The sequence below is a fragment of the Hirundo rustica genome, chromosome Z (genome assembly GCF_015227805.2).
Source record: "Hirundo rustica isolate bHirRus1 chromosome Z, bHirRus1.pri.v3, whole genome shotgun sequence".
In the NCBI taxonomy this organism is placed as follows: Eukaryota; Metazoa; Chordata; class Aves; order Passeriformes; family Hirundinidae; genus Hirundo; species Hirundo rustica.
In genome coordinates this window covers 82919213-82933763 of record NC_053488.1, presented here as the reverse complement: position 1 = coordinate 82933763, position 14551 = coordinate 82919213, and the positions used below count along the sequence as shown (strand labels likewise).

The window sequence follows — 14551 nt, the reverse complement described above, 5'->3', positions numbered from 1 at the left end:
ATGCTGAACTTCTTTGCAGGATAAAAGTGCACATCAGCATTTTTGACAATTATGGAATATAGGAGAAGAACACAATACCCCACTAGAAGTGCAATGCTTGGCAAAGCTGAAGACATTCAAGCTGAAATGTCCATAATTCTGGGATTGTTTGTGAAAGGCACCATGAAATCCTGAGTGACCACATTAAATACAGTTAAGTATATTTTCTTATAGTCTGCTAGAGAAACCAGTCTGAGCTGGCACATAAAGCCTTCAGACAAATATTTTATATAGCTTCTAACATACTATATTTGTCTTTGGAAATTGGCAGTTTGCATTGACCATCAGTGAACCTTACTATTCAAGCAACCACATTTTCAGCTCATAACAACATACTTTGCTAGTCCCGAAAACTGAGGAGCATATGAAAAGATTCCTCCACAGGCTTTAGGAAACTTTATCATAACTGTTCAGGTATACCTTTTTTTTTTTTTTTTTTTTCTTTTTCCTGGCACAATGCTTGAAGCAAGAAAAAAACAGAACTCTGCAACAAGTGTGATGAGCTATAAACTCAGCAGAACCAGATTATTCAGGTTATATATGCTGGTTAAAGAGAAATCTGAACGCAATCTAGAAGTTTTATTTCAGTAAAATAGCAGCCAAGATTGGGACTGTGATGAAGAATTACCTGGATTAGGCTTTGGGGTTTTTATTTTTTCATTTCATAAGAGGACATTAACAAAGTATAAGGACAAGATTATGTGTATAAAGATCAGATTCAGCCATATATTATTAAAGTGTACCAAGGCAGAGCCTTTTCTTCCTCTCGTAAAATGTGGGGGAGTGGGATAAATGTGACAGCAGCACAGGACAGCACTACCTAAAGCAGCTTTTAAAACACTCCAGGTGCTTTAGCTGGACTCAGCAGCTCAAAGCCCTGGAGGAAACCCTTCCCCAAAGTCTGTGGCAGGTTTCATTGCAGGTACTGAGCTCTAAGTCACTTTGGCCAAATTCCTACTGGCACCCAAGCCAATTGCTTAAAGCACAGAAGTAATTTCATTCCAAAAGAGCTTTCATTCCGAAAGCAAACGAAATACTACATCAAATGACCATGTGAGAATTTGGGGAAGTTGTTCCAATGACACATTTGTCCAGAAAGGCAAACATTTCATGTTAAACTCCAAACAAATTTCACTGAAAATTAATCTTGGGCTAAAAACATCACTATGATTGCAGCTGGTGTCTTGAACTCATTTCAACTTAATTTGGCCGATAACCACAGCCAAACCTGCACATAAAATTTGTGAAAACTGCAAAGGGTTAGTAGTGGCAATAATTCACCTGGGAACTAATCACAGGGATGAAATATCAGGCTGAGAAATATAACCTGTGTATATATAATCAGGTGTAGAGCCCTAACTGAAGAATATCAAGAAAGAAGCATCTGTTGAAGAAAAAAACCCTTGCTCTTCATAAGTCAAGTGGAGATTGACCAGGAAAGAAGAGATGGTTTACCACACATAAAAAAGCTTCATCTGTCCAGCCTTTATAGCCTCTCTCTGAATTTCAATTTTAAGTGCATTAGATTCTGTAGGATCCGGGGGGGCGAAACTGAAAAATGTACATTTACTACTTTTTGTCAATCCAAGTGCCAATCCACCTACCTTTGTCAGGACTCACTCATAGCCCTTTTGCCAACTCTGATGGCACACTCTCCCTTTAGATAAAGCAAACTTCTCTGCCAAATATTAATTCCCTGTTACAAATTTCAAAGGAGTAAAGGAGTCAATATGGGATGGAAATGCTAACTGAAATCCAGTTACAGTGGTGTGCCTTTGAAAATGCACATTTCCACCAGAGTAATGTGACACAAACTGCTGGTGTGAGGGATACAACCTTTGGGAGAAGGAAAAAGAGTCAGTTGCCAGCTCCACTTTTGAACTATTTTCCTCCCTCTGCTATCCAGGACTTACCCACACATTTAACTATCAGTATTCACATCTTACGCCTTCCGCTGTGCATGTTCCCTGTCTGTAATCTCTCACCGGGAGCAAGAATAGAGCCCTCTGCAGTCTGCTGGTGCAAAACATGATCAAACCACTCCTCAGGTCTGGCAGCAGGAAATCTTGTCCCGTTCCTCAGCAGGGAGAATGTCAAAACAGAATGCATTTTCATGGTGGTTTAAAGCACAAATACTAACATGGATTCTCTCATTTTCTTTTCCCTTGATAGTCTACTCCAACAGAACATGCCAGTGAAGCAATAAAAAAAAATAATCCCTTTAAATACAACCAAATCTCTCAACAGGGAGTAATTACAGAAACAAACCTCAGACTGCTTATAGAAAAACTGAACTTAAGTTCTTAAAGAGCATTTACTGCCAAACTTCTAGTTGAACATTTTTTAAAAGCCAATGTGAATTTCTGTATTTCTCCTTTTTACGTGCTAATATAAATACAATAGCCATTAGGGAAGAGGGCATTTTCCCTCTTGCTATAATTAAACAGGAAAAGGTTCTTAATTCCTTTTTCAGTATTTCATGTTTAAACCTTTGAAGGAAAAAAAGAATATGACCAGTTTTCACCAAATTAATATTTTAGCCAGGACTTATTTTTTGCACTTTTGTGCTCAGGCTGGTACTTCAGACCTAAGGCATAACCACTTTGTTCAGTGCTGCAGCTGCAATACAACAAAGACAGAATTCCAAAGCACCCACTAGCCTCAGCTCCCTTTGGAATGGTGGAGGGGAGGGCTCAGCGTGGCACTTACTTTTTGCTTTTCAGGCACCCGTAGAACCCAGCCATGGTGCTTCCCAGGAGGCGTGTGTGCATTTAATTCATCCCTGTGTGCGGATGCCAGCACAGTGATCCTGCCACCGTGCAGCGCGCTCCCCACTCGCCCACATGCGCGCACGAGAACATCAGCATGCAATTCCTGGCCAGATAAAGTTCCTGATCTGAGGCACTCAGACTCTGCTGAACTCGGTCCAAGGAGGGCTGTGCCTGCTCCATAAATGGTTATGAATTGTTAACTCCCCCTTTCCCCGTCTCCTTCCAGCTATTGGTACGCACAGCATCCGAAGTGTAAAATACCGTGTGGCCTTTGATTCCGTCTCCCCGTGGGACGAATGAGAGGCTTGGTTGTAATTAGGATGTGTAGAAGCCCTGAGGAGATTAGTTGTTATTGTTATTTTTTAGACAGAGGAAAGCTACAGAAAATACTTGTAACATCTTTGAAATAACAACTAAAAACTGTAGCTATTCTCCAGCACAAAAGGGGTGCACAGGATCTTTCAGAACGGGCATTATCCCAATGCAATGTAAATCACAATCTATTCTACTAAGATATGCTAAACATTAACAGGAAAAAAACCCCCGAACAACTGCATCCCTGTGATATTGCAAGGTCAGGCAAAAAGCTCTAGAGTTTAAATTAGCCAGCACACCCATATGACAGAATTAACTGCCTGGTGATGACCTCTGACAATATACTAACAATTGTTACTCACCATCACAACAAAGGAGGTACTCATTGCATGTGGAAACAGGTAAATGCTGGGGAACATAAACCTCAAGGAGCCTCATTCACAGGGGTGACCCAAGTCCTGGGGACAACATAGCTGCACACATTTCTGGCATTACATTGCATTAAATTCATATGGAAATGAATCTGCATCATGGCTATGAATGGCCTCTGTTGAGGTAAAAGCAGAGAGGGGCAAGATATTTCTTGTGCTGTCTGCACACAAGGAGGGAGGAGCAGCAGCCAGTACCACAGTGTGAGCCTGCTCCTGCAGTCACATGGCTTTCTAAGACTATCAGCTCCTGATTAAAAATTGCACACGTATTTAAAAGTAGGAGGTTCATAACTCTCATAATAGCAAGACAAAGACTTACAGTCATTCCTAGAAGATCAGAAGAAAACCACATTTATTTTTATTTCTCAGCTGGTACATAATGTTTGAATACCTGGGTCTGGCAAGCCAGTAGGAGGTAGTATTATTAAATATTTTTACATAAGTTTCTTAAAGACATTCAAGATCTACAGTGGAGAAGGCCTTTTTGAATACTTGGGAAAAATACTTTATTTTAATACTTTTCTCCTAAGAGACACATGCAGTTGAGAAACGGACCTCTGGTGAGGAGTTCCATAAGTGGCTCAGCTGCAGCAGTTTTCTAACAGCACAGGAGGAGTTTGACATCTGTGAATGGACAACTCAATTTCTCAATTTTCTATAAAGGCCCCTAAACAAAGGAAAGTTGTCACACAAATAATAGATGACAACAAGTGTAAGGGCCATCAGAAACATGAAACAAATCATACTCTAGACCAGTTTCCCACTTAGCTGGAAAGCAAAAGCCTCTACAAACAGCCAGTTTCAGTGCCATCCCCAGAGTGCATTTGCAGATCAAAGCTGACCTCAAGGAGATATAACACATTTTCTGTCTCTTGAGAAAAGACAAAGCAGTAAAAATATAGTAGTACTAGTTGAAGTTTTACCCGAATGAGTTTCACTGTTGGGAATTACTGCACTTGTCACGGTGACTTCACACTGCACATTTAATCCCAGCAGAAAAAGGATCACTAGAAAGCATTAATCTCCATCCATCAGACAAAGCCCACAGGGAAAAAAAAATGCAAAATCAAGGCTTCAGTTATTGGGCAACCACCACCAGGAGGGAATTCCTGAAGATTACTGGAGAAACCTTCTGACTGGCTTAATGCACAAAACCTTGGATGTAGGACTGCATCTGAAATCTGCCTGGCATTTTGTTCAGAAAAATGCTGCCAACAGAAACATTTATACTACAGTAAGAAATGAAGGAGAACTCATGAGAAATTCACATTTATATTTAAGATCAAGAATGATCAAATGGCCTTCCACTGGGAAGGCACAGTCCCTAAAGCTAGTGGAAGGGTGTAATCCTGATGATTTTGGAAGATTTTAATCACTTTAACTGGAGTCTAACACAGCCTGAAAGCTTAAAAAAAAAAAAAAAAAAAAATCAGTGTTTTCGCTAATATAAAGCAGATTTCTTGTCTCCAAACCTCCTCAGATGGCCATTCACCTTCAGAATATGCTTCCTTTCAATATTGGTTTTTGGGTTTTTTTCTTTCATGCAATTTTGTCTTGAAGTTACTCACCTGAGCATACAAAACTTCATCTGTTGGCTTCCATTTAGGTGAAATACAGTCGTGTTCTCAGCAACTAGCAGCTTAGCAACACACATTGCACCATCTCAAAACCCCCTTACCTTCCAAGAAGCACAGACTAGTAAACAGTCATTAAAAATAATCATCCCACCTCAGGATTTAATATTTCTTGCTTCTCTATCTTCGTATCACCCTCCAAGGCACTTCATGCTAGATTTATTATTCACTGCTCTGCCTCTTTATCACTAGCACTAGCTTCAAATGGGTACACAGGGAGGGTTTTGGGTACAGCCCTGAGATCTCAGATGTTGATAAACATCCCACAGGCAAATCAGTGCAAGCAAGCAGGTATGTGCTGTACCTGCTCTGACAGACAGACATCGCTGTGCTGATATTTGCTCCTCACCTGTCAAGTGCTAAAGTGAATGCTGCCAGTTAATTAACTAAAGCTGTTTTCAGCTGAGAGGTAGACAAACACCAAATAACCATAGACTTTGGGAAAGTAAAGATGGTTCCTCAAAGGCAGGGAAGACAGCAAGTTTAAACACCCAAAATTTCAATCAGATCTGGATTTCCTCTAAAGTTTGTGGCTTGGCTTGATTGAAATAGCACAGTCTAGGCTTCCTTTCATTTGAAAATCATGGCTTTCTTCAAACTCACTATCATGGCTTTTCCTCAACAACGCAGCATTACACCAGCCTCTTGCACATCCAAATCACTGCACATCCAAATCTTCCTCACTCCCCGTGCGAGGAGAACAAGCAGTCCCAGGGGCAATCTGCCCTCCCACAGTGGTACCAGCAGCAAGCTCCCAGCACCTGGTAAACTTCCCAACAAGTTTCTTAATTTCTCCAAAGGGAATGAGGGAGGCAAGACTGAGCAAGGTCCAGCCACCCAGCCATTGAGAAATCCTTCCACCAAAATACAGCTCCTAAAATCATCAAGTTGTTTGTTTCGCATGCACTGTCACTTGAGTAATGGCAAAAAAGGCCTCTTCAGCTTAAGTAACCAACAGCAACTACTAATCCAGTGGAGGAAACTCAAATACACATATATTACAAGTACCCAGGGTACATGCCAACAGCCTGAGAGCAGAGGTGCTAGGAGCTACACACACAACTAGCAATCCTGAATATGCTTCATGTCCAACAGAGCTACTGTGTTTCTTACAGCCTCTTGCCACTGGAACTCTAAGGGCTAACCACATCCTTGCCTCCCCTGCTCCCTGACTGTGAACATTTCACATTTCACTAAAAGCTCACCCAAAGCTGGCGTGCATAGCATCAGGGCACACAGTGCACAGCAGCAGGAATGGACCAGATGTCACACAGCTGGGACATCACACGTTTCACAAACTGTGTTTAAACACAGGTGTTTGGTTTACATTTTTTAAAATTTATTTTCAGAAAGTGACCTAAGTTTCATTTGAGCATTTCACTAAACAAATTTAGAAATAGGAGTAAAAATCCTACACCAAACTGATAGATGGTAGCACTTCAGATTTCTGGTATATTTTGATGTCTCCGAACTGACTTCTTAGCAAGGTAAATGTCATATTGTGATAGGGTGAGCCACGGTGTACTGATCCTTGAGACACTGGCATTTTATGTCAAGAAGATTTTGTGTGTTCCTTACAATCAAGTCACATTTGTACCCCTAGCAACACTTTGCAACTGTGTGTCAACATAAATGTCGCTCTCAAAATACACTACTGAATAAGAAGAAATGGATTCGGCTTTCTTACAAGTGAAATTCCCAGTCTGGCAAATTGGCCAGGCTCAGAAACTTTCTGTGAAAACTCTTCAGTTCTAAAAAAAACAACTGAACACACATCACTGTTAAAAGCTGCACTATCAGAGCTTTAAACAAACAGGGTTAGAAAGAAAAAGAGTAGTCTGCAGACAACAAAAAGTGGAGATAAGAGGATTCTGCCTTGCAGAGTTTATACATCCATCTGTGATTAATACTATGAGGAAAATGAGGGTCAAAGCCTATCTCTGAAACTGAAAGTAGAGAGTTTAGTTGGAGGCACCCAACTACGCACTATTTCAGCTTCTTATTCATGCATTTACTTATATATACATTAATAAATTCTTCATGCGAGAAGAATTTGCCATGATATTTGCTCTGGAGTCCAATTATTCTATGCTGCTCTAATTACGTGTGTTTTCACACTTTGTGTACAATATGTGAGATTTGGGGGATTTTTGTTGTTGCCATTCCCTGTTAGAGGGACTTCCTGCAATCTCCTTCAATAATAAGAATATTTCAAAGACCGCAGCAATAATATAATCTCTTTGATTGCAGTGTTTGGTAATTCTGAGTCATCATTGTTTCTGGTAATGAAAAAAAAAAAGTTTATCTCAAACACACAATCTTCTCCTCCTCTTCACAGGAAGAAGTGAAGAAAAACTTTGGTATGGGGTTCCCAGTGCATTACTGAATCCTAAAATATGTCCAGAAAAACACTGGCACTCTAAATATATCCTTTATATCCCTACAGCCAAATGTGAACTCTTCCTGGATTAACTGGAGATGAAGGTCAGGCCATGTGTCATTCAAAAGGTAATTTCCCCTAGATTTGCAACAGGATCACAGATGTAACCTCAGACTTTGGTGGCAGAAAATATCAATTGCCTAACAAATAATACAGATCCAGAGATACAATTGCTTGTTTGACATTTTACAATCTACAAAGATTTATTTGCGTATAAATATTTAATTTATTTTTAGATAAATAACAGCATCCCTTTCTACATAGACCAGGATGTGCTGCCTCTTATATCTCTGCTTTCTTCATCCAGGACCATAAATCTAAAATCCAAGATTTTAAAGAATATGAATGAAAAACAGATTATTTTTGACACAGTGGAAGAGCTGGTATTTCCTGTGAAAACACTAGCATGGTTAATATTTTATATACTGGAAAACTGTGGTTCTTTTGTCCTGGTGGGGTTAGTTGCAGAAGCTGAACAAAGGAGCTCTATTTCTGCACATTCTGACTTAAGAAAATACCAGGTTAAAGAATATTAAGTTCCAACAATATAACTTTTCCTTCTTGGTGTCCAGACAGGCACCAATACACAAGACCATCTGGAAAGAAATGTGAGAACACAGTATGTAGCCGCAGGCACATGGACCAGTGCCTGGTCTAAATGTTGAACATCAGAGGTAACAGAGACTGAGTCTAAACAAATATCCTGAGATGATGTGAATAATGAACTGAGTTTTCTAGTACCATTCTTCCTGAATTCCCCTCTAGGGATAGATCCAATTAATGTCCTTCAAACACTCTCACCAAGCTCCCTTGGAGACAGATCAGACCAACCACTGCCACTAATGCCTGTGTTGTGAACAGCAATCTCGTTTAATGACTTCCCATGTATATTAGTTTAACACTATTGTAGGCCCAGCTCTTCAGCAGAGTTACTTCTTATTTGTTTGTCCAGGTATAAGCACGAGGAGAACCAGGGACTCGCACATCTGAAACAATATTCCTCAAATCATCAACATCCGGAATTCCAGCTGCAACTGAAATAAAACTTCAAAAGCGAGGGTCATCTCTGATACCATCTCAGTGACTGTCGACTGCAGCAATAATACAGGAAATCACAGAAGCACAGCTCTGGGGAAAAGGCTGTCTGACTCCAATGCCTGCAAACACAAGGCTAAAGATAAGGTGACCATTAACCTTCAGAGAAAGGCAGGGAAGTCCCAAAACGTCCTGCCTGCAGGCTTTATTGCTCCAAGGGGAAATAAACAGAAAAATAAAACTCAGAACTGCATACTCTTGATATTTAACTCAAATGAGTACGCAATGATTAACACAGCGTTTTCTCTGTTATCTTTCCTCTGTATAAAGGCATGAATACAGTACCTGGTTCATTCCCCAACCAGCAAAATAAATGAAAATATTGATTAATAATTTTATACCTGCCACTTGATATCTGTGAGATATCAGACCTGTGCCACTCTGTACAGAATATATTTTCCCATACAGCGGATACAGTGGGGAGAACTGAGGACGAGTAATTCAGTGACTGTTCCAGAATCCATAAACTGCAACTGAACTCAAAAGTTCCTGGTAACTGAAACTGTATTTTACAGTCTTTCCCCATGCTTCCATGCTCAATAAGGACAGCCAGAAAGACCCTACAAGAATAGGCACCCTATAAATATCCAAGATAGCTTCAAGTTCACTAGCCAGCCTTCAGTCATGGGAACTCTTACAGGAACACTACCATCAAAATGCTGAGTTAAATTAGAAATTGGTGGCTGCACAACATGATTTGGCCCCTGTCTTGGATTATGTAACCTAAAAATGTGTATTCTATTTCATCTGTTGAAAGCTGTTTTCCAGGAGATGTGTTTTCCTCCTTACTCCAGGGGGGAAGGGGGCAGATGCTTTCTGATAATGGCCCAGCCATTAAATCCAGGTGGGGCAGTGTTTGTTATCTCTTTCACCACCATCAGGGCCCACCAATGCCATGACACATTCCATCATCCCGTTGTGAGATGCTCCACACAGTGGGGGAGGAGCCAACTGTTCCCAGCTAGATAAAAACTGGGAATGAAGGACACAAGGGATCCAGGTTTTCCACTGGATTCCCAGAGGAAGACTGGACCCATCTTGTCACCACTGGACATTCTACAGGACCATCTCTACTCCACAGAACCACATCCGTTACTCCAGGAGGATTTATCTGGACTGCTTCCAACACCCTGACCATCAGGGCGTCAGGTTGTATCCCTGACTCTGTCAGGGTTTTTTCCAGGATCTTTGTTTGCTTCCTTGCTTGTTGGTTTTGATTGGTTGGTTTGGGGGGTTTTGTTTGTTTGTTTTGGGTTTTGGGGGGGTTTTAGTTTGTTTGTTTGTTTTTGTTTTGGGGGGGGGGGCGGATTGGGGTTTTTTTTGTACTACTGCATTTGTATTTTCCTTTTTTTTTTTTTTTAAGTATTCCTAGTAAAGAACTGTTACTCCTATTTCCTATATCTTTTCCTGAGAGCTCCTAATTGCAAAATTACAATAACTTGGAGGGAAGGGAGTTTACACTCTCCATTCCAAGGGAGGCTCTAGTTTTCCCTGGCAGACAACTGTCTTTCAAAACCAAGACAGCCCCGCATGTTGAGAGTTTTAAAATCATCACATTACAAAAAATACCTCATACTGAGCCAATTTCACCGGAGTAGATGCAATGCACATCAGAGTCCTTACACAGCAGCCTAACACATTACTCAGACAAGTTCTGGCAATCTTTAAATATTCCAGTGTGCTCTCAATTGTCTCTTAAATACGTTGGAACTGTTCCCACAGTAGTGGGAAGGAAAATATCTGATACATACCCAGAGGCAGGAAATAAGCTAATTGCAGAAGAATTTTACCTAAAACTGTTGAATAAACCACAGTCCTGTGTCACTAAGTCACATAATCACATGTCTAAACTGAATCTCTGCTTGGTCCTTCCCAGCCACAGAGGCTGGCTTTAACATACTTTAAGTTATTTGCTGAGCTGATGGGTGTATCTATCATCCTGGGATCAGTGGTAGCCAAAAAAGCTGCAGTTAAAAGCCATGTCAAACTTAAGTTCATTGTTTTAGTAATTTTTCTGCTTTACCATGGAGTTTAGGGGGCACCTACAGCTTTCCTAGGACAAATACCACTCCTACAGCTGGTTAGCTGGTTTAAACAGAACATACATATTTGACATTCACTGTTATTGGCATCAGGTGTTAAATCATCCTTGCTGCTAAGTGGATCCTTCCACCAGGTACTCCTACAGTGAAATGCCAGCCAACATTGCAGGTCCAAACTGAAAGTGGAACAGTTGTCACCATGCACCATGGAGCTGAAAAGTCACCTACCCCTTCTACAGATTTAATCAACACCTACCCAAGAGCACGTACTCAGCTTCCCTCAGGAAACAATTGCTTTGGGTATAACACAGAGGCCAGTACAACTGATACTGCCTGGCATGGTGCTAATTGAGTCCTGAAGGGACCCAATATCTTGCCTGCAGATAAGCTCCTATGAGGCCTAAAGATGAACTCTGCTTGTTCTGCACTCTGAGAGCTCCCCTTGGTGACAGGAATACTAAGCAAGCCCTCCTTCTATTTAGGACTGATTATATTTAATGTACATTAGGACTAGATAGGATTTAAAAGCCACTGAAGATCGGTGAGCTAAGTTAACAAGATGGATTTGCAGTGCTTTCCTGATTATGCAAAATTGATATTGTAATATTTTCTCACCACAGAGGAGAGAGATTCAATTTTTCACAAAGGCAAATGCAACCATGTACAAATGCTAAACAATATTAAGACTTCCAGATATTCTTCTTAGCTTGTGCAAAGTTTTCTCACCACGTAGCTGCTAAATACAATGGGATGTTAGTCAAAATCATCCAAAGGAAATGCCACTGACTGTTGCAGAATTACTACTGGTCACCAGTTAAAATGGTATTAGTGATGACATGATTAAGTTTTTATTTTGATCAGAATCCATTACAAAACCAGCAAATACCTTATCTCTGAAGAGTCTCCTACACCATGCAAATGTAACACCCATTCCACCAAAATGAAAACCTGTTCAAAATCTGAAATATGTTTCCTTTGTAGGAATGAGGACACGTGATTGTGTTGAGGCTGAGTAATGTAGGGTAGACTAAAATCTAAGTCACACCCTATAACCCTTTTTTACCCTTTTATCACTACAGAATGAAGAGGAGATGCAATGACCATAGTTTGAGGACCAGAAGAGCAGAAGGAATGTCATCATCAGAATCAGAGCAAGTAAATTGCTTGCATTTTTTTCCTCTATCCAATCCACAAAAGTTGTGATAATATTGATATAATATAGTTTCCTCAGATTCTTCACAAAAATTATGGCTGGTTTGCTCATTTCTTTCTTCTTTCCTTTTTCCTCTAATTAACATGATTTTACATTGAAATTAATTAAAAAGAAAATATTAAAACTTTTGCATAGAAGCTTGACAAATCAACTAAAGCAAGAACTGAGATAAATTATAGTCTTTCTTTGGCTCAGATTTCTTGCTTTAAGCTGGCTTATTGCAAGAACCTTAACATTTTAATATATTTTCTTATACAATATCACTTTTAATTATTGCACAACCCACAGCTTTCAGAGTTCAAGTCATTAAGTTCACTCCTCAGTCAGCACATAGCCTTCAGTAGCAACACAGTGTTAATGTACAGATGATTGCTTAAAAAAAGAAAATAAGCACTAAAAATGCTCAGAGAAGTACATTCTGGTAGTTAACAACAGGTGAATAAACATTCTCATGTTCTTCTGTTCATTGTACTGCTCTTGAACTCTTAAGAGCCCACAAACAACTTGCATTGTGGTTTTGAACTTTACTTTGATGTCCTGCATGCTATGCCTCTTTCAAAGTACAAAAATCTTTTAAAAATTAAAACTTTATACATCTGTAAATAAAGTCTTTGTTAATCTATCTACAAACAAAGAACAAAAGGTTTTGGAAAACCTTTCATTACTATAGTACACAAAGCAATTCTGAAATGGCTTCTCCAGCCAAGTTTATTCTGCTAATGCACAGGAGGTCTTCTATGCCTCATTCTCTATAACATGGTGTTGACATATCTGCCTTTTTAAATTCATATTTAAAGAGCCAGTGAAATAAATCCTGAAGGTCCCTATGACATGTTAAATAATTTGAAGACAGACTCAAACATAACAAACAGATGGAAAAAGCAAGAAAATCAAGCAAACACTATTCATGAACACTCCCTGCTCCTAGCACATTTTTGGGAAGTTATACTATGGGTCTGTAGTTTAAATTTATAGAGAAACTATTGGATCATTTCTCAAATGTCAAGAAAACCACACAGCCTATCCTGTCCTCTTTCACTCGTCCTTTCACTTCCTCCTACTCAGATAATTAAATCATTATCATATTAAAAAACAGGATAAATTCAGGAGAGCTCAGAAATCCTGACACTCTTGGAGAGACAACAGGATCAGAGAATGCATCTTCTCCAAAATTTCCCTCTCCTGTCATTACCAGTGCTTAGGTATATACAAACTAGCTTCTTGAGCAGTGGGCTAATATTTATCCTGATGTTGTGAGGAAGAGCCTTAGATCTCTGTTACCTGGCTGCAGCCCCGGGCAGGTAGTGATAGAACTGGGAAGAAAGGTCAGTTTGCCAGGATTCAGAGAGAGACAGATGTCCCCATATTGGGCCTGCAGCTCAACTCTACTAAGCCAAACATCTTTTAAAAAGAAAGAGGAAAAAAATTTAAAAGTCACAAAAAAAAAAAAAAGTCTTGGCACTCTAAAGAGGAAAAACTGGCAAACAAACAGCAGCGTTAACCCTGTGTGTGCAAGCAAGTACCCTTCCCACTTAACCTAGTGGTATACAAAAATGGTCTCATGAAGCATTAACTGGAAGAAAAGAAAGGATACATTTGACCACAAGGTACTATAATGCGATTTGCTGCAAACTGTACCAATAATATTTAACAGACTCCTATGAATGATGGCAGCCTTTTTTATGGGGGAATATCAGTCAATTCTAAGAAATGTATCTTCAGCAGAAAGAAACATGAGTGGAACAGCAGATGAAAAGAATGGCAGTGAAATGACAGGATGGGCTATGTAATTCCTTGAAATGCCATTTTGCTGAGGGGTTAGCCCTAAAGAGGGTGTCAAAGTTATATGCAAAATAAGTATGCACACTAACCTCCATTTCCCCCTGCAGGCTTTTAAGCAGCAATTTCAACAAGAAGTAAGATCCTCATTACTTCCTACAGTTTTAAGAGCTTAGAATAGTGCAGCCACCCCAAATACAGCATTCCTGAATCAGCTGATCTATGAGACAGCTTAAACAAATTGGTATATTGGAAATAATATTTGGTGCTCTCTTCATTTTGAGTTTCTGAATCATTAAAGATCCTGCCTTCAAGCTTTGTGACTGAGTATGTATTTTGGCAGTTTTTCTGCCGTTTTGGCTCCTCAGAATAATGTTCAGAGTCTTGCATGATCACTTGGCTATGAGAGCTATGAGTTGATGAGATCTGACGAGATTTTGGGGGAGAACTGCAATAGTCAGCAGGAATCAGGGATGAATAGTGGTTGAAACAATCCTTGTTAATAACATCAGCAAGTGTCTGCTGCTCGCCAAGGAGGTGGTTTCAAGTTCTAACCTGTAGCACTCCTTCCCATTACACATACAAGCTGTCAGCTGAAGATAGGGAGATAAACCTCTCCAAATGGAGAGAAATCTATTTATGTTTAAACTAGACAATTGACTGAACTTAGACAGAAGAACTGGCATAAAAACTCATCTGAGGGAATGATGAGAACTGCATTTCCATTAAACCCAGTGTCAAGTACCAAAATCTCATGCAATGTGTTTGAATTCATTTAGAAGAAAATGATGA

General features: G+C 39.8%; 1 protein-coding gene across 1 annotated transcript in view; it reads right to left on the bottom strand.

The window, feature by feature from the left end:
• KIAA1210 (KIAA1210 ortholog) overlaps positions 1 to 2870 on the bottom strand; it is a 38419-nt gene extending 35549 nt beyond the window's left edge. The window contains exon 1 of the mRNA XM_040091042.2: positions 2749 to 2870. Coding sequence (XP_039946976.1) covers positions 2749 to 2810 — 62 coding nt within the window. The 5' untranslated portion in view covers positions 2811 to 2870. The remainder of the gene's footprint in view (positions 1 to 2748) is intronic.
• Between the last annotated feature and the right edge of the window lie 11681 nt (positions 2871 to 14551).